This window comes from Cucumis sativus, chromosome 1 (genome assembly GCF_000004075.3).
Source record: "Cucumis sativus cultivar 9930 chromosome 1, Cucumber_9930_V3, whole genome shotgun sequence".
NCBI lineage: Eukaryota > Viridiplantae > Streptophyta > Magnoliopsida > Cucurbitales > Cucurbitaceae > Cucumis > Cucumis sativus.
The window spans coordinates 18,202,297-18,221,182 of NC_026655.2; the positions used below are offsets into that span (position 1 = coordinate 18,202,297).

At 33.3% G+C, this 18,886-nt stretch overlaps 1 protein-coding gene across 1 annotated transcript; it reads right to left on the minus strand.

Moving 5' to 3' along the window:
• Positions 1-10,871: 10,871 nt before the first annotated feature.
• Positions 10,872-12,950, minus strand: LOC101213450 (DELLA protein GAI). Its single transcript, XM_004146243.3, has one exon. It carries the CDS (start codon positions 12,682-12,684, stop codon positions 11,077-11,079), a length of 1,608 nt encoding a protein of 535 aa, XP_004146291.2. The 5' UTR covers positions 12,685-12,950; the 3' UTR covers positions 10,872-11,076.
• Positions 12,951-18,886: the final 5,936 nt, after the last annotated feature.

Genomic DNA, 18,886 nt, shown 5'->3' on the forward strand with positions numbered 1-18,886 from the left:
ATTGATTTTCATAAACCAATCTCATCTCATAATAGGAAGGTCTACGACGGATGGTGTTCCAATTTGGAGTTTTAGTAAATTCAGAGGCGTCAAACTAAGTAAGTTTTATTTCTTTAATCTATAATTAAAAAGCATTCTTAACCTTTAAGTTACGGTAAGAAAATTAGTTTATGTATTATTTTGTCAATGTATTGGTATTTTGGGATTCTCAAATTAAATTGAGGAATGGTTCTATAAAATGTTTCACTGTCAAGGGCTTTTATCCCTTCGATACATTATCGAGGTTTGTCCCTTTTCTCGATGTCACACTAACGTGACGTCGGAAAACGTCGGAAAAAGCCTTCTCCGATGTCAATGTAAAATGTTAGGGTTTGTACCTTTCCCCGATGTGCAATACATGCCAGGGAAGGCTTTTATTTTATTTTATTTTATTATTTATTAATTTTGTGATTTTTCTTTTTGTTATCGTAAATTATTATTTTTGGTTTCGCTTCACAAGACAATAATAAACAATTTCAGTAAATTATGAAAATTAAAATATTCTAATTTATAATAAACAAGGTAGACGAAGGATATTCAATACAAAAAATTACATATAATATAAAACAATTACATTAAATTAAAAAAACAATTACATTAATTTTTTTATAAAAAAAAACCTACACCTATCTACTATCTCTAGTCACAGACGTCAAACCTACAAATGACATAAAAGTAGTGTTTGAATATCACATATACAAAATTAAACAAATTAAATGTTGAAACGTACGCACCCCAAGTGTTTACAGTCCTCTCTGTGCCTAACTCATCTCCTCGATCATCTTCTTCATCTCCTTCATTTGTCGTGTATGATCTGCTATTTATCGATCTCACTCCTTCTCCCTCAGGCATTGTTCTTCAATCATGTGGTTAAAATTTTCAAGATTGGCCTTTAGTTTGCTAACCACCACCATGTGTGCCTGGTTGTCATAAATATTGGAGGAAGAAGCATAAGCAAAACTCTTCCTGAACTTGGGTTTAGGGCCCAATCAAGACCTTTTAAGTAGTCTAGTTGTCTACCCAAAATGATCTCACATATCTCATCCTCAGATATTGGTTAAGAACCCTCTAGGACGGGTTGGGACTGGGAGATGACCAATAGAAGTTTGTAAGTTTGGGAGATGACCAGACTTAAAAGAAAAATTGAAAGTATAACAAAAAGTTTTCATAAACTTAAAAAAGTGTCCTTTACTGCTTGTGAAACGTACTCGCCAGTACTACTAGCGTGCCTTTCTTGGAATAACTCGACACGGTCCACCAGGCGATCCTGAAATTCAATGAGCTCGGTTTATCTTTGAAGGAACCACTTTGTGCCTCTGCTGTGGTTGTAAGGTTGTTGCGCCATAGCAGCCTTGCACATATTTGATTGCTCTAACATTCCAAAAGTGATTATCAAAACGTTATACTTTCAAACAAATTAAATGAAGAAATGTTAATTGATTTCAACGTAGACTATATAAATCACCTAAACCTGTCGAGTGATGTAGTGGTCATAAAGAAAGTATCAATCATGCACCCGATTAACCAATCTCGACGGCGAGTTTGCTTGTGCTTCTTCATGATTGCTAAACTTCCTGAAATGTTGGTGTTTATCTCCCTTGAATTCCTTCCACATGGAGAGCATCTAATGCTCAACAAATCGATTAAGTGTTGGATCGGTTAGATTGAACTCAAAAAATTGCTACAAAAGAAATAAGTTTCAGATTAGTCTTCTACATATGTACGTAGTTTTAACATATATATATGTTTACAAATTTACATATTTATCCCTAGGCCGCCTTTGAAAACCTCGATGCACTCTCGTGGTACATCTACCCACTTCAGAGCCTAGATCAGAAACGTGTCTCACGTTAACAAACCATCGTGCAACTGAAATGAGGGACATGTGGCAAGACATGTTTGTTGCCTCGTAGGGGGATTGAAATGTGGGTTCTCCCATTCTGCTATACGTACCTCTTGACATCAATGTTTCAAGAATGTTGTCGTCTCCTCGCAGTGGGAGTGGGAGACGGTTGAGAGGGATCTACTAAAAATATAAATTATTAGATACAATAATCCTAACTAAAGTGTTTGGGGTAATTACTAACTTCAAATGCTACCCACTAAAGACGAACCTCTCGCATTATCTGACGCGTCCAAGTTGAGGAAATAGTCTACCTCATGAGTGCCACTTGAAAAGTTAAACATAATTTCTGTAGACATAAAAACCAACAAACGTTAACAAATGTGAGTATCACAAAGTAAAAGTATAGAAAAATGACTAATGTGTATACATGATGAAAACATTGTTATTCATCGTCGCTTGACCTCCTTTGATGTGATGATGATTGTTCGTCATCTTCATCGTCTATGAAGTTGTCCGTGACATGACGCACATTTTAAACACCTTTAATCTCTCCTCTCAAATACTTCAACTACTCAAAATTACTCTATGAATAAGTTTTGTTCAATCGCTCATTAACTAAAGACTATCTAACATTTTAAACACCCTCAATCTCAACTTCAATGGTGTATGAAGACCCTTTCCAAATATGTCAACCTTTTTAGTCCGGCTATCTAACATTTTCAAAAATCCAAATGCAATTTGAAAGTGAAATTCATATTCATATATTCAAATTCAATTTTAATTTCAATTTAAAATTTTCCTAAAATAACAATCTCGAATTCATTAAATACCCTCCAATCTCAAATTCAATGAACAACCCTACTACAATCTCAACTTCAATAAACACACTCTCTCCCAACCTCCAATTCAATAAACAACCATCATAAATTCAATATAACCCCACAAATCTCAACAATCACAAATTCAATAATATTACAAAATATTGAACATCAATCTTAAACTCTAAAACCAATTCAAATTTAATACTAAAATTTAAAATTGATATAAAATTATTATTGTATACATTCATTATATCAATGCTTATCATATTCAAAATTCAAATACATGCATTTTTCTGAATTCAATAAACAAATACACATACATACATTTTCCTAAATTCATACATTTTTTTAAATGCAATAAACAAAGTTACATACATACATGCATTTTTCATTATATTATGGATAACATTCATACATACATACAAATGTATGTATTTTCATTGTACAATATTTAAAAAAATTATAACAAACATACTACATTTAATTTTCTAATTTTTTAAAAAAGAATAACAACCTTGGCGATGAACAACAAGCAGCGGAACAGACGACATGAACGGCAACGACGAACGACAAGCTCTCTCCTCTCTCCCGACGTCTTCGTAAGTGACCTTTCCACGATTCTATAAGTGACATGTCGTAGAAAGTTAACAATTGAAATGTATTTATATGCTTTCCCTCGATGTGGTCAACGTAACGCCGATTAAAAGAGGATTAATGTTGATGTGTTTGGTAGGCACGTCGGGGAATATCTCCTAAGCCGACCAAACAATGTTGCGTCGGCATTGGTTGGTCAACGTCGACGCTTGTTTTTCCAACGCCTTTTCCTACGTCGGAATTACTCCGATTTCTTGTAGTGTTTTATCCTTGTGTCTATTTTCTTATACGATCGTCTAGTTTGTCTTACACGATCTTGTACGTTCTTATACGATTGTTTAACAAAATCATATTTTATTCATGAATGGGTCTCACAACTTTCCCCTCCTTTAGAAATTTCGTCCTCGAAATTTAAACAATAGTTCTTACACAAATTTTTTATAAACAAAAAAATTATTACTTAAAATTTATTGATTACAAGCTTCACATTTTCATGATAAAACAAAAATAAATTTAATAAATAATAGAAACTTAGCTATCCCAAAACATCTTCCTTTTCTTTGTCTAAAGCATAACCTCCCCTTAAGGGTGGGATACAACCCTTATTTGCATTGGTCCTCATGAGGGTGTATGAAGATATTTGAGGAGTTCTGTCGTCCTATGTTTTTTATCACCACTCGAACGTGATATCTGACCAATGTTCTTTTCCTAATTGAGATGATTGTAACACGCATTCTAATTTCAGTTCTCAATCCATTCTCGAATCGCCTACATCTTTCTCTTTCGTTACCTACTATTTTCATCTCCTACCGAGACAATTTTATAAACTTCTTTTCGTAATCTGCTATCGAAATTTCTCCTTATTCCAAGTGGAGAAACCCATCTCGTCTTTCATCTCAAGGTTTCAGAGAAAAACTTACTATTAAATATTTTCTTAAACTCTTCCCAACTAACCATTCCTTGCTTATTTTCTTCAAACATCCACAAATCTTTTGCCCTTAGCTTTTCTAAAGTAGAAACACTACTAAATCAATTTTCTTTTCTTTTGTACGCCGCATTACTCAAAAAAACTTATCCAATGTTCGAATCCATTTCTCCGACTCCTTAGGATTCTTTGTCCAATTGGATTTTGTATCCCCCAATGCCTTAAGTCTTTCTTCACCAAACTTTTTCTCTGATTGTTGCGCCAAGACATCTTGTATTATTTGCGCAACCTTAACATACAGGGCTTCTTTGTTCTCTCTCATTTCATTTGGTTTATTAAATGAGCCTTTCAATCCATTAAAGGATCAGTTGTTAACCTTGATCTACTTCCTGCTCCCCTTTCTCTTCTTGATGGCTTACTTTCTATTCCTTCCTACAAAAGAACTTAAATACTCAGCTCCCAAAGAATGTATCACTCTGATACCAGCTTGTCATACCCTGTTCCAAACTACTTAATACAAATTAAATAAAAGAAAATTTGCATCAAATGGCCAAAACATTTAGAAAAAGAAAGCTCATGACATTATTTTTTTTATATTGTGGATTTGGCAAAGTTAGTGATATTAGACAGCTATCAGACGGTAATCATAAGTTATTGAAGGGCTATCAGACGGTAATCGTACGACTATCAGATGGTCATCACTTTTAAATTTGTTACTTTTGCAAATTTGTAAAATGTTTTGACATAGGCTCTATTATCATAAATTTTTTTCCTATTTTTGCAAAAGCTCCTAAATAGAACTTAACTAAAAACCATGTAATGGAAATTAAATCAGTAAACTTCTCTTGTTAATTTCAACCCAATAGTTTCTACAATAGAATATGACATGACACAACTTTTCTCAACAAGAATTAAACAAAAAAAAATGTCAAAAGTCTTTAAAGTCCTTAACCTTCAACCTTTAAGGATTGTTTAGGTTCCTATTTTGATCGTGTAGCTCCTTAATCGATTGCTTACCCTTTCAAACCTAATTGCTTAGCTACTTGAACGATTACTTACCTTCAATCAGTTACCTGTCTACCTGATTGTTTACCTTTCTAAACGATCGCTTAACTCATACAACATGGAGAGGAAAAACTTAAAACATAAGTCAAAAGACTTAGTGAATGATGCTTTTGAAAACCTTTTGAGAATACAGTTTATAAATCATTTTCGTTTAACACATGCTCACTTACTAAATTCAATAGCACATTTCAAATGATAAATATACATTAGTTTCACTTATTCCTTTCTCCAAGACATGAACCATTCTTGTGCATGAACTACTGTGATGGCATTTTCATCAACAACATCCTTGAGGATATCTCAATTCATTCCTTGTTACTCGGGCTTTCTAGCGTGATACACATCTTTTATGCATTGTCTTGCCTTAGTCCACTATGGAGACATTCTCTACATGGCTGACTTTACTTATTAGGTGCACATAACAACTAGCTCATTTATAAGACAAGGACTAATGGTTTGAACATAATTTCACATTCATTTGAAACACATAAAACATAATACAATTTTTCATTTGAAATCTCTTTGCAAACAATCATGTGTGAAATCTCAATACAAATCAGTATAAGATTACAAGAAAAACTTTTAAAATCTAAAAACATTTTGGAAAATCACTCACAGTACTAAGTTCTCCTTCTTTGTTTAGAACTCTTCTCTGGTCTTCTTCTTACTTATCAACCTCTAGTTTTTCTCTTTGTAAAAGCTCATAATCATCCCCTTACCTTTTGTCTTTTTTCCTTATTTATATTAATTATAAGTTGGATTAATCATTAATTCTTTACTCCTATAATTTCGCCAGCTCCTACTTAACTAAAATCTAAGTCTTCGAATGCCATGACACCTATAAAAACCACCCCAATGATTTACTAATTAACCCCAAGAACCTTTCTAATTTTTTAACGATTGTTAGCATTCTACACGACTGTTTAACCTTTACATGATCGTCTATCTTCTTATACGATCGTTCAGTGTCTTATACAATCGTTTTATATTTATTTTACACGATCTTTTATCCTCGTTTCTATTTTCTTATATACTATTATCTTAGCTTGTCTTACACGATCGTCTAGTTTGTCTTACACAATTGTTTACATTCTTATATGATTGTTTAACCAAATCACCTTTTATTCAAGAACGAGTCTCATAGGACGTAGGTAAATTCGTGAGAATTGAGCCTAACTCCCGAAGAGCTATGTACACCACTGGGAGTTCTAATCTCCCCACCTCATATCTTGCTTTTCGGAAGTTAGATGAATTCTCGATGGCCTTACCTATGGCGTCGAGAATTCCTCTCATGACTTGGTTTTCTGACCACTTTTCCGACGACTAAAATGACGTCAAAATTTCTTTTCCCAACTCATTTTGGTGTAATTTTCGACAACTTTGGCCGTTGAGAAAGAGTTGGTTTTTTGTAGTGCTAGTTATGACTGTGCGTGAGTTGTGACAATTTGTAATGGATAATCCTTTTTGGTAAGAGTGGCAGACTTTTTTCTGACAGAGGAAAATCAACAAACTCTCTTGCAAAGAAAGAATTCTTTGTTTTATTTCAGACTTAATTAACTTGATTTGAGATTTTACAGATGGATTATTGCCAATAATAGGTACCCACCTAATTATTGTCCACATAGACTTGATCAAGAAAATTCAATAGCTCCAAATTGACATTGAACAATTTGGAGAATCTAATGGTCACAAATTGATGTTGGAATAAAGTGAAATATCTAATTGCTACAAATTGATCTTGGATAGAGTGGTTTACATGAGAATGTAAATTACACTCACACAAAGGTTAGGGTTGCAAAGTGATCATTTATTTTATTTTATTTTTTTTTAAAAAAAGCAAAGTGGAAAAAAGAAGTGTATAGCATCTTTGGTTACTGACTTGATAGCTTTAAAAAATGTACATGCTCTTTTTATAAAAAAGAAAAAAGAAAATGTGATTTTTCATTTTTGGTATCATAGTTTGACCAATTAGAGAGATAGGTAGAGGAAAAACATTACACCTTTATTAATTTCTCTTACACCCCTGCTTTTAAATGTTGAGATATTACAAAATCTTTGTTGGTTAATGAGCCTGAGGGACATTTTTGACGTTATAGAATAATTTGCAAGTTAACACTCGTGCTAAACAGAAGATTAGATAACTGGCCCAACTTTATTTAATTATGAATTATTTAGATTGGATTTGTTTTTCTTTTAAAAAAGAAATCATATATATATTTTTTTATAAAAAAATATTGGTGTCATTAGGAGTATTACAATACTCATTACTCTTACCTACTTCCATAAATAAAATAAAAATAATTATTTAATATTTCATTTTCTGATGACAGTGTAAGGAGTAAGCAATGATGAAGTCAATATATTTTAAATATATAAAAGAAAATGAATGTGGTAGGGTGCGTAGTTAAGCTAATTTAAACCTAGTTGAATGATTAGGAAAGAAAAGCTCAAGTCCATTCAAATTTGAACTGAACCCTAATCTTAAATGACATTAAATGTTAAAAAAGAAAAAAAGAAAGGGAAAATTATTAGGAGAAGGTTTAGTATGGGAGTTAGAATGAAGAAAAGAAAATGGGGATTTAATTAAGATGTGTAGTGTTTAAAAAAGTAGAGAATGATAAAATTAAAATGAGAAGAAAAAAAAGAGAATAATTGAATTGAGGCAGATAATATATGATATGGAAAGGTGTAATGTGGTGAAAAGTTGAATGATTAGGAAATAATAATGAATTAATTAAATGTAAGAAAGGGGGAAAGGGGGAAAGGAGGAGAGGGGTATTGGGGTAGAGAAGAGGGCAGAGGATGGTGTCCTGAATGATGGGCCTTTCAATTTTTTTGAGACTTAAGACGGGTCTCTCTCACCCAAAATTGACCCACCCAGGGTAATATAATATTATAAAGAAAATCAAAATTAAGAAAAAGTGAGTAATATCGGTGAGGACACGTGGGAGATAATAGAGGAGGTGGACGCAGAGCTTAAAAGTGGTCCCCAGGAAATATGTTTCAGTGTTGGTGGGGCCATCCGATTTCCCCACTTAAGTCAGCACGCAGAACGGGATCACGTGAAATTAGGGACTGGTAGGCCACGTACTCGGCTCTACCGGGTCCGATTTTCTTTCGGCTTCACCCGCTTTTTCTCGGCTTAATTTCCTTAACTTACGCAACCCTGTTTCCCAACCCCATTTCAATCCACACATATAATATATATATATATTCTTATATCCCTCTTCTTCTAATTCTTACCACCTTAATTCCTTTACTTTTATCATTAAATTGAGAGGAGAGGGGGAGGGGTTAGTGGTTAGTGAAGTGAAAAAAAAAAAAAGAGAAAGAAAGGAGTGTTGTCACATGCAATTGATCAAACACTTTGCAAGGGCCCGAAATGTAATGCAGAACAGAAGAGCACAAGTTGAGTCAGTGAGTGGGAAGAGGCCCATGGACAGGGAAGCTGAGGTGATGGCACAGTTTTGCACAGCCTAGCTGTGAACGTGGCTTAGACTTACACAACACAACGCTCTCTCTCTCTCTCTCTCTCATGCCACCCTTCTTCCACAATTTACTCCTTCTACCTCCACTTTTTCACCGCTACTTCTATAGTATTTAAATTTAAATACTTTCTAATTAAGCACTCCCATCTACTCTTGCGTTCCTACTCTTTCTGAGCTTTACTTTTACCTCCCTTTTCTTGATCTAGTCTTTTCTTTCTTTTTTCTTTTATCGAAAATTTTATGATTGATGTATATTTACAATATTGGCTACATAAATCAAATTGCAACACTTGGGATGCACACTCTTCTATACCTTCTTTCAATTATCCTTAAACTCACGTCCATGGGTGAATTTTGACATTTACGGAGAACAACTTTAAACAATGACAAAGAGAAATAATGTATGTTTTCTAAATTCTCATATAATGATTAAACAACCATGTTGCACACAATATCTTTTTGTCCACAATCACTTTTTTTTATCATTAGGCTTCATGGAAACAAGTTCATTAATTTTGGTGGGTAACTAGATTTAGCCTTTTATTATAAAAGTTTAAAGCTAACAATTTCCTCATTCTTGCATGGCTTTACTTTAAAAATTATTTTGATTCAGTACATGTAAAGAATGTTGTTAACTTTCATTAAACTTTGAACTAATCATAAATGAACTTTTATTTTTTATGAACTAAAAGATTGAGACATAATGCAATTAAAATGGTGTATCACGATTTTTACTATGGACAACATTGTTACAAAATTAAACGTGCACATAGTTACTTAGTTGTTTTACTTATTTCAAAATACAAAATAAATCATTATAAAAACAAGTTCAAAAGACTAGTTTGTTAGTTTTACCATTCTCCTACATATATCTAAAGAGGACACTTAACATAAAATTACGCTTCATTTTTTAGTTTTATTAAGTCAATAAAAAGGATGACTATAGACATTGTTAGTGTAAGTGTACATAGTGATTGTAATTAACTTTTTAAGCCATCTCAAACTATATTTTCACATTATGAACATCCTTTCTGAATGTCTAAGGTTATTCATTGAGCCTTCTGGATCGTCACATTCAATAATGTTTTGGCTAGCTAGAACCCCATGCAGCTACTAACCGTAAACAACCATTTTATTATTATTTTAAAAAAAATAAATTGCTTTATGATTGAGCCAGCCCCTCATAATTACGCAGGAAGGGGTCCCGTTTTGGCGTCGTTGCTGAGTCCGTTTTTCCTTTACTGTCGGGCAATCCCACATGCTAACCCTATTCCAATCAACCCTTCCTGGCTCTCCTTTCCCCAACACAACCCCACTCCCACTACTCTTTTCCTTTTCTTTTACATTTTGCTTTTTAGTCCTCCCCCAATTCTTCTTTTCCCTCTTCCCCCCATCTCCCTCTCCTTTTTCTTTATAATTCCAATTCTCTCATGATGATTCAAGAGTATATTCCCCTTTTCTTTCTTTTATTTATTTATTGAAAATAACTTATTAATATGTACTAAGGTAAAGCTATGGGGAAATTAAAAAACAAAAAAAAAAATTGTAATTGAAATTAAAAACAAGGATAATAAATGAAGTGGGTGAAATGTAGGTAAGTTTAGAAACAATGAAACGTACGGAACAACATCCAACTTGTCCCTATTAAAGGAACATATAAATAAGACAGTAATTAAGGTAGGCCTCACTGCTTCTAACCTCTAACACTAACCCAATCCCCCTTTACATATATACACTTTCATAAATAATTATTTCTTTTTTTTAAAAAAAATTAATAAATGAACAGTGATCACTTGAGATCGATATTAATTATTCATCATTCAATATTTTTATGAATCTAGATCTACAAGGACAAACGAAATTATATCTAAATTGCAACCCACGTGTAAATTATTGATTCAAAGAATGCTAAAACATTTTTATTGTACAAACCTAGCTAGGCTTGGATTTAAGGATTAAGAAAAGAAAAAAAAAAGATATATATAAATGAATTTGGGGAAATGGAAGGTGAGGAAATAGATAGGGTTAAACAAAATTAGTAATTGGGATTAATATTTTAAATCTTTTGATTGGTAAAGCTAAACCACCCTTAAGAAGAGAAGATTAGATCGAAGGTCGATATCATTGACTCTTTATATTAAAATTTAATGCAATGTGATGGATGGAGCTAGTTCCTTTTTTTTTTTTTTTGGGAGGGTTGGATGAAAGTAAATAAGAAAAAAATATAATGAAAAAATAAAAAAAGAATTATACATGGTACTTATTTGTAATAGTAATAATATCATTATTATTGTAATTTTATACTATTACTCCAAAGGGATGATGATTTGCATTTGAATCCGGTGGTGGCGCGGCTTGCCAAGCGGAAGCCGCGATAAGAGGTCGGCTATGCCAGCCGAGGGTCAAACACCCTTCGTTCTCCTCGATGGAGAATCCTTCGGCGGAGAAGAGCGTTAGAAGCATGCTAGCTTGCTTGAAAGCGTTGGATCCTAAATGGAGGGCTCTAAAACCGGCTTGGCGTAGTCGAGATCTCCATTTAACCAGTGGCTCATGGCGCTCCACTCGAGCCGATCCTTCGCAGCTCACCACGTTGCAAATTTCCCTCTGTAGATACATCTCCGCCAGACCCTTCTCCGGCATCATACAGCAGGCTTCAAGCGAATCAAACATGGTGGAATAGTAAAACAAAGCCTCCGTGAACCGCTCCAAGAACCCGGTCTGGTTGTGGTCCGCTTCTTGTTCGACCACCGTCATGATTTTCGGATTCAAACTCCGGATCCACCCGAGAACCATTTCCATGGCGGACGACGACTGGTTGTTCCCTAGTAATCGGTGAAGCTGCATAACCGAGTTCACGGCCACAGTCTCCTTCGGACTCACCTGAAGCATCCACGGCTTAACATCTTCCAACCTAGCCGCAGCCACACCGCGAAAGGCGAAACGAACGTTAACCGAACGGGCCAACTCAGCGAGTCGCAATCCGATTTCTCGAAGCGAGTCACGGCCGTCGGGAGAGGGTGGGCCAATGCCGGTTAAACGAAGAAGAGGAGGACCGCCGGGACGGAGGGCGAGGGCTTGGATTAATGCGGGCCATTGTAGACCGTGCATTAGATTGAAATCGATGACGTGGACGCAATCGTGACCGTCGAAGGCTTCCAAAATGGCTTGATTAGCGGTGAAATGAGCGAATTTAAGGTAAGGGCAAGCTTCGTAATAATGGTGATAGAGAAGGACGTCTTCGAAGCCGGTGGTGGAAGTGATGGTATCATGGGGTGTGAACACGCGCCGAGTTAGCGCGTCAATAAAGTAACCAGCGACTTTACCGATGCCGCATTCGGTGTTGATGCCAGACAGCAAACTTTGCATTTCGACAATCAGAGAACCAGCCAATGGGAAATCACCACGGTGGATTGAATCGGCACACGTGACTAGCATGTGGACGAGTTTAATACCGGAATCTTCCTCCATGGCGGTCACGACGGTTAGCTGATGCTGGCCAAGGTTCTGGTGCTGCGCAGCAACACAAGGATCTGTCCACGAGACACTCCCATCCGTCTGATTAGAAACCGAAAAGAGATCGGGAAAATCCGGTAGATCGGACGGCAAAGTAGCCGTTTGGTCCAACTCCGAGAGGATTGAATCAACCCAAGAACCGATGTCGGAAGGGTTGTAGTGGACGGCATCGGAAGCGAGTTGAGAGATCTCAGAGGAAGAGTTGACCATAGCGGATTCGAGACGCTCAAGACGTTGAGCGACGTTGTGGAGGTCGGAGGAGCGGACCCTGTAGCCCGCGCCGGCGAGAAGGCCGTCGATGTCTTGGGGTTTGGTGACGGTACTTGAGGAAGAGCTGCCACTGCTACTGCTACTGCTGCCGCCGGAAGAGGCGGCGGAGTCGAAAGGACCCATATGAACGAAATCAGATAATTTAGAGAGGTAGAAATGAAAGGAAGATGGTTGCTGGGAGAAGGAGGAATATAATTAGGGAGATTTTAAGTTGACCATGGCCATAGAGAAACCACGGAGTTGTGTGTGTGTGTGTGTGTGTGTGTGTGTGTGAGAGTGAGGGAGGTACTGAAAAGCAATGGGTGAAAGAGAAAGGACCAAAAAAGGATTTTGAGAGAGAGAGAGAGAGAGGGTTGTGTATTTGAGAATTTAAGAACCAATATGGGAAAATCTGGAAATAACCAATTAACCCACCGATCAAACTTGGGTTTATTTTTTCTAATTTATTTGAAGAGTTAAATTTTATTCTAATTTCTATTGCGAGTTGAGATTGGGAGCCTACCCCCTACCCCCTACCCCCTACCACATTTTAATAATATTAATTTTTTTTATTTTAAAAAATATTCACTAATATCCATGTAAAATTAGTTTTGGAATACCGGAATATCCATTGAGAAAGTACCTCTTTTTTTATATATATATATAATAATAATAATAATAATAAATAGCAGTTGTTAAAATGGTAGAAAATAGAAGATGAAAAAGAAAAGAAAAAAAGAAAGAAAAGGAAAACAGAATCTCTATGCAAGCTGCAGTTAGACACACACGTGGAGGAAATAAAACGTTATACCGAATGACGTTGTTCTGCATAGTGCCTCCACGCCAACCATGGCTTTCCTTTCACATATTATTTCTATAATATCAAAATTAAATAGTTATCAACTATTTTAATATTAATATAATATTTTACTTCCATTATTACAACCACCCTTCAAATATGCTCTCATCTTCAACACTTTTAGCTGAATTCATTCTTGGGTTTGGCTAGACGTACATCTGGAATGTTTTTTTATACAAATAAAAATCAATTTTCTTTGTTTACAAATGTTTCCCTCTAATGTTCTTTCAATTTGTGTGTATCCACTCAAACTATATATATCTGTTTTTGTTGTATTATTACATGGATGGAAGAGTAGAGGTGCCAATTATTTAACACCTTAATGTAATTTATTTTGCAAAAAAAAAATGACTCTCTATAATGTAGCTCTATCTGTTATAAAGAAATAAAAATCCAGGGTGGAATAATTGAGAGGAAGACATTTGTCAAGAAGAAGCATTATTAATACGTACTTATCATATGATTAATTAAAATTGAATAGAGTGGTCGCAATCCACGTTATTTAGAGCAACACATAAGAGTGAGTACATTAATTGATTAACTACCATTATTAAGACAAAGATAGCGACACCCATCCTCACTCCATTTATTTAAATAATCTTTATATTATTAATTCTTCATATTCTATTACCATAATTATTCTTTGCAAAAATTAAACAAATACTCCCCCACGTTCACCCCTCGCCTTAATTAGTTGTATTAAAAATATATTTCACTTTTTTTTTCCTTTTCTTTTTTTACTATTTTCAAATGATTTTCACAATTGGAATATAAAAATAAAAAAATTGTTTCGTTGTTGAAACCAAACTTGATGGAGTGAAGTCAAAGGGGAGTAGACAGGGGTCTAACTGACAATACCGATGCTAATGAGGATCATAATATAAAATTGTCATAAGCTTAAAAAATAATGTCAATTATTGAGAGAGAGAGAGAGAAGAGATTTATTGTGGTTATAATAATTGGTAGCCATTAAGGGTGAAATTTGAAAGGGTCAATCACGCCAATTTGATTCAATGGAAAATAATTAATTTGATTCCATCTAAAATAATTAGACCTTTTTGCTTGTTTGGCAAAATAAGTTTACAAAATTATATACAATATTACAACCTTATTTACTTTTGTAAAAATGTAAAAAAAAAAAAAAACCAACATCCACCATCAAGAGAAAATATATATTTATTGTAAAAATATAAACCACAAACTTATAGTATTGCGACCCAAACAAAATTAAGTTACACCTCAAATACAAACTACATAACCTAAACAAAAATAATTTATACTTCAAACACAAATTATTTAACACAACTATAATAATTTTAGACTATGATAACTTACTCTTTGTAGCTAACACCTCTAAAAAAAAGTGTTTCATGTTTTTTTTGCCCAAAAGTTGATAAAGATCAACTTATTTACAAAAATGTCACATTAATTATTTTATTCATCCAAATGTCATTAGACATATTTATTTAATTGCTATTAGATTAAATACTTTTTATATTTTGTTATCTTCAACATTTATGTATATGTATTAGGTGGATTAGAAGTATCAATATCAAGTGTATTAAGTGTATATACAGTGTATCAAGTGTATCACTTGGGTTGAACTTGTTTTCTTGTCATTTTTGCAAAATAAAAAAGGTGCGTGAAAAACTTGCAAATCCTTAAACTCAAATTGCCACCAAAGACAAATTCTCGGATAATTATGAAATCATAAAAAAATGGTTAAAAAGCTAGGTTTTAAAATCTGGTATGAAAACAAATTTTTTAAAACATACTTTAATTTATGAATTTGTTTTGCGTTAATTTTATAGTATATAATTTTAATTTATGAACTTGTTTTATGTTAAATATAGAGTGTATAATATAGGGACCCTTTTTTCATTACCATTGATTTTCCAGAAAGTATTAAATAGTTTATATCTTTGGCACTTTTGACAATTTCACTATTATATATTATATAATAAATATTTTAATTTAACAAAACAATCGAGATTATAAAAATCAGCTAATATTTTCATTATTGTTTTTTAATCTTTCCCAATATAATCATGCATTCTCAGAATTCAAATTCAACCTACACTAAAATACAGAAAAATGTGTTATCTTTTATTATTTAAATCAGAGAATTAGAAAATAGTTTGAGAATAGTATTAACAGTAAATTCATATGGGTGGAAGTTATAAGTAAGTCGGAAAAAGATAGATCAAATCTAAAATATGTATTAAAGAAGTTAGTTTTTAGATGAGCATAGTGAGAAACAAGGTAAATGGGTCAAGATTTTTTGGAAAGATTAATAATATAGGTAGTAGAGATGGAGTTCTATATATTAAGCGTTGTCCTAGCTAAAAACAATTATTCGATCTATAGAAGGCGTAAGCATATTACAACAAAGTTTGGCAGTTGAAATATTAAGATTTTGGTGAGTAGTTTAGGATAGTTGCTAACAACTTAAATTTAAGATGAAAAGTGAGAAAAAAGAATGAAAAAGTGTTGGAAATGAAATGAGATAGTGGGAATGAGAGAAATTAAAAAAAGAAATTGGCGTGAGGTAAATAGAAGATGAAAACACATTTAAAAATGACTTATATAGTAGATGAAAGTTAATATAATAGATGAGTGATTATAGAAAGAAAAATGGGGGGAAGGGGTTGGTATAGTTTGAAAATGGATGGGGGTGGGTGTTGGTGAAGTGGAGTGGTCCAAAGATTAGAGATATGATTGCATGGGAATTAGGAACAGTTACATCCCATGCAAATTGAAATTTGCATAGTCCCCAACAATATCACCACCAAACTCTTTTTTTTTTTTTTTCTTTCAATTATTATTCTTTTCTTTTTTTTTTCTTATGAGCTGGCTGTCACTTTAAAACGTTGATGGATTAAAGTGCCTACGTGTACACTCATTGAGCTTTTTCATTCCATAATTCAATTTGGTCAAAACCACACACATCTATATACAAATACTACTTTACTTTTACTTATCCTCCTCCTTTCAACTCACGTGATTTAAAAGTTTTAACAACATAAATAGTAAAAATATGAGACCATGATCAAATCATTTTAAAAGTATTATACATACTTTTCTTTTATTATTTTCTAATCAATATTATAAAATGTCTTAATGCAATTGTGAACATATATCTTTGCAATTATAAATGATTCACTAAATATTGTACCTACACTTTTAAAATGTAACTAAATAAAAGACCAAACAAAATAAGATATATACTTTCCTTTACAACTTTAGTTTAAATGTTTTAAGAAAAACTCAAATAGGACATTAGGCATATTTTTTTAAAAAAAGATAAAAGCATGATGATTAAGAAGAAAAAAGAGTGTAAATCATTCATACAAAAATCAAATGTAATCAAATGTAAACGGTTTGTCAATTTTGAAAAAATCATTGATTTATATATTTGCTACAGAATTTGTATGATTTTAAATTTCACTTTAGTAAGAACTTTGGAGGCTCCATGGAGAAAGGGAGTAATTAGTAAGGATACCAAAAAAAAAAAAAAAGATAAAAAGATAAAAGGATAAAATAGAAATTGGTGGACAATCTAATAACAAAGAAGTAATGTAAAAATATAAAGATAGAAAAAAAAAAAAAAAGACAAAAGAAATACACGTACAAACCAAAAGAAAATGTCACACAAAATTTAATTGTAATAAGCTCAGATTAAGAGTCTAGAGGGATAAGTTGCTTACACTCACTACTACAACTTTGGCATAAGAAAATGTTTACGTTCATGGTCTTTGTCCATAAGTTAAGTAGGCAAACATGATCTTGATTTTCTCTTCAATGATTCTTGTATTAAGAAGTGTAACGTTGAAATCCAAATTTATAAAAAACTTCTACAAATTTGAACCTAAGACCTCTTGTTCATAGATACATACAGATGGAAGTTGAGTTAAGCTCATATTGACTAGTTTGTACAATTTCTACAAATTTTAAAAATCTTAAATTACAAACTTTCAATTCAACCCATTAAAGTTGAACATAATAACTAATTTAATTTTGAAAAAGTTACTTATTTCAATCTAATTATAATTACAACAGTTAACTTTAATTAGAAAAGTAATATTGTATTATTGATGAATAGAAAGTAATAAGTGGGAAAAAAGAGAGTAAAGATTTAAAAATATTATTGATGAATATCGTGTTTTCTGAGTCCGTTAACGAGGGTCCGAATTTCATGTTTTGTGAAAAATAATTTTTTGGAAAATTGCATCAAATGACAAAAACATTTAGAAAAAACAGCTCATGACACCTAACACCTATTTTTTTTTGCATATTGCGAATATGACAAAATTAGTGATATTAGACAACTATCAAATGGTAATTATACGACTATCAGAGAGCTATTAGACGGTGATCATAGGATTATCAGTTTTTAAATTTGCTACTTTTGCAATTTAGAAAATGTAGTGCCCTATTATCATTTTTTTTTTGTTGCTAATTTTGCAAGAGCCCCTAGTTTTTTTTTTTTTTATGGGCCTTACCCGCGATCTTATCCTAAACCCAAAATTATAATTTTTTTTTCTTGATGAGCAATGCTTATCAAGACATCATTTTTCTTGATGGACCTTGTTCATGATTTTTTTTTGGTATGTCCATCAACAAACCATACACCCATCAAGAAACCATAAACTCATCAAGAAAATTCTAAACCCATTAAGAAGTTAAAATAAATATATTAATTTTTTTCCGATGATGACTATTACAAATCAAGAAAATTAATCCCTTTATGGACCTTGTTTATCATGAAAACCTAACTAACTTGATGGACATTCCCAATCAATTAATATATTATTCTTGATGTTTATTGTCCATCGAAAAATAATTTTCTTGACGTTTGTTGACCATCAACAAAACTAAAGGGACTTTTCTTAACGTACATGACTGGCAAGATAAACATTTTATCAAGAAAAATATTTTTCTTGATGGTCAAGAAATCAAAATTTGCATGCGTCAAGAAAAACCAAATTTGTAGTAGTGTCCCATGAGGAGTCTAGGAGAGCTTTAGCGAGCACATGCATGAGAAGCCTAGGAGGGCTTTAAAGGATCGAAGTCTATAGAAGTCTGAGCAAGATGAGCCTAGCTAAGAAGGCTTGACTTGAGCCTAAAGAAGTTATGAGCTTAGAGAATTTTGAGTATGACCAATCTAAAAGCCTTTATCTGAGCCTAAAGAAATCTACGCCTAAGAGGGCTTGAACCCAGGAAAGTCTAGGCTGGTTTACGGGAGAGCTTGAGCCTAGAGAAGTTTGGGCATGAAGAGCCTAAGAAAGTATGAGGCTAAAGAAGCCTATGCATGAATACTAGGAGCTTGAGCCTAGAAAAGCCTAGACATGAGAAACATAGAAGAGTTTGAGTTGAGAGAAGCCTAAGCATAAGGAGTTTGAGTTTAGAAAAACCTAGGCATGATGAGCTCCGGGTTAGAAGAGAGACTCAAGAGGAACCTATAAGAAGAGTTCAGAGGACCTATAA

Bases quoted from the DNA above. Each gene is read 5' to 3' on its own strand.
- LOC101213450 (XM_004146243.3), bottom strand. From the start codon at position 12,684: ATGGGTCCTTTCGACTCCGCCGCCTCTTCCGGCGGCAGCAGTAGCAGT.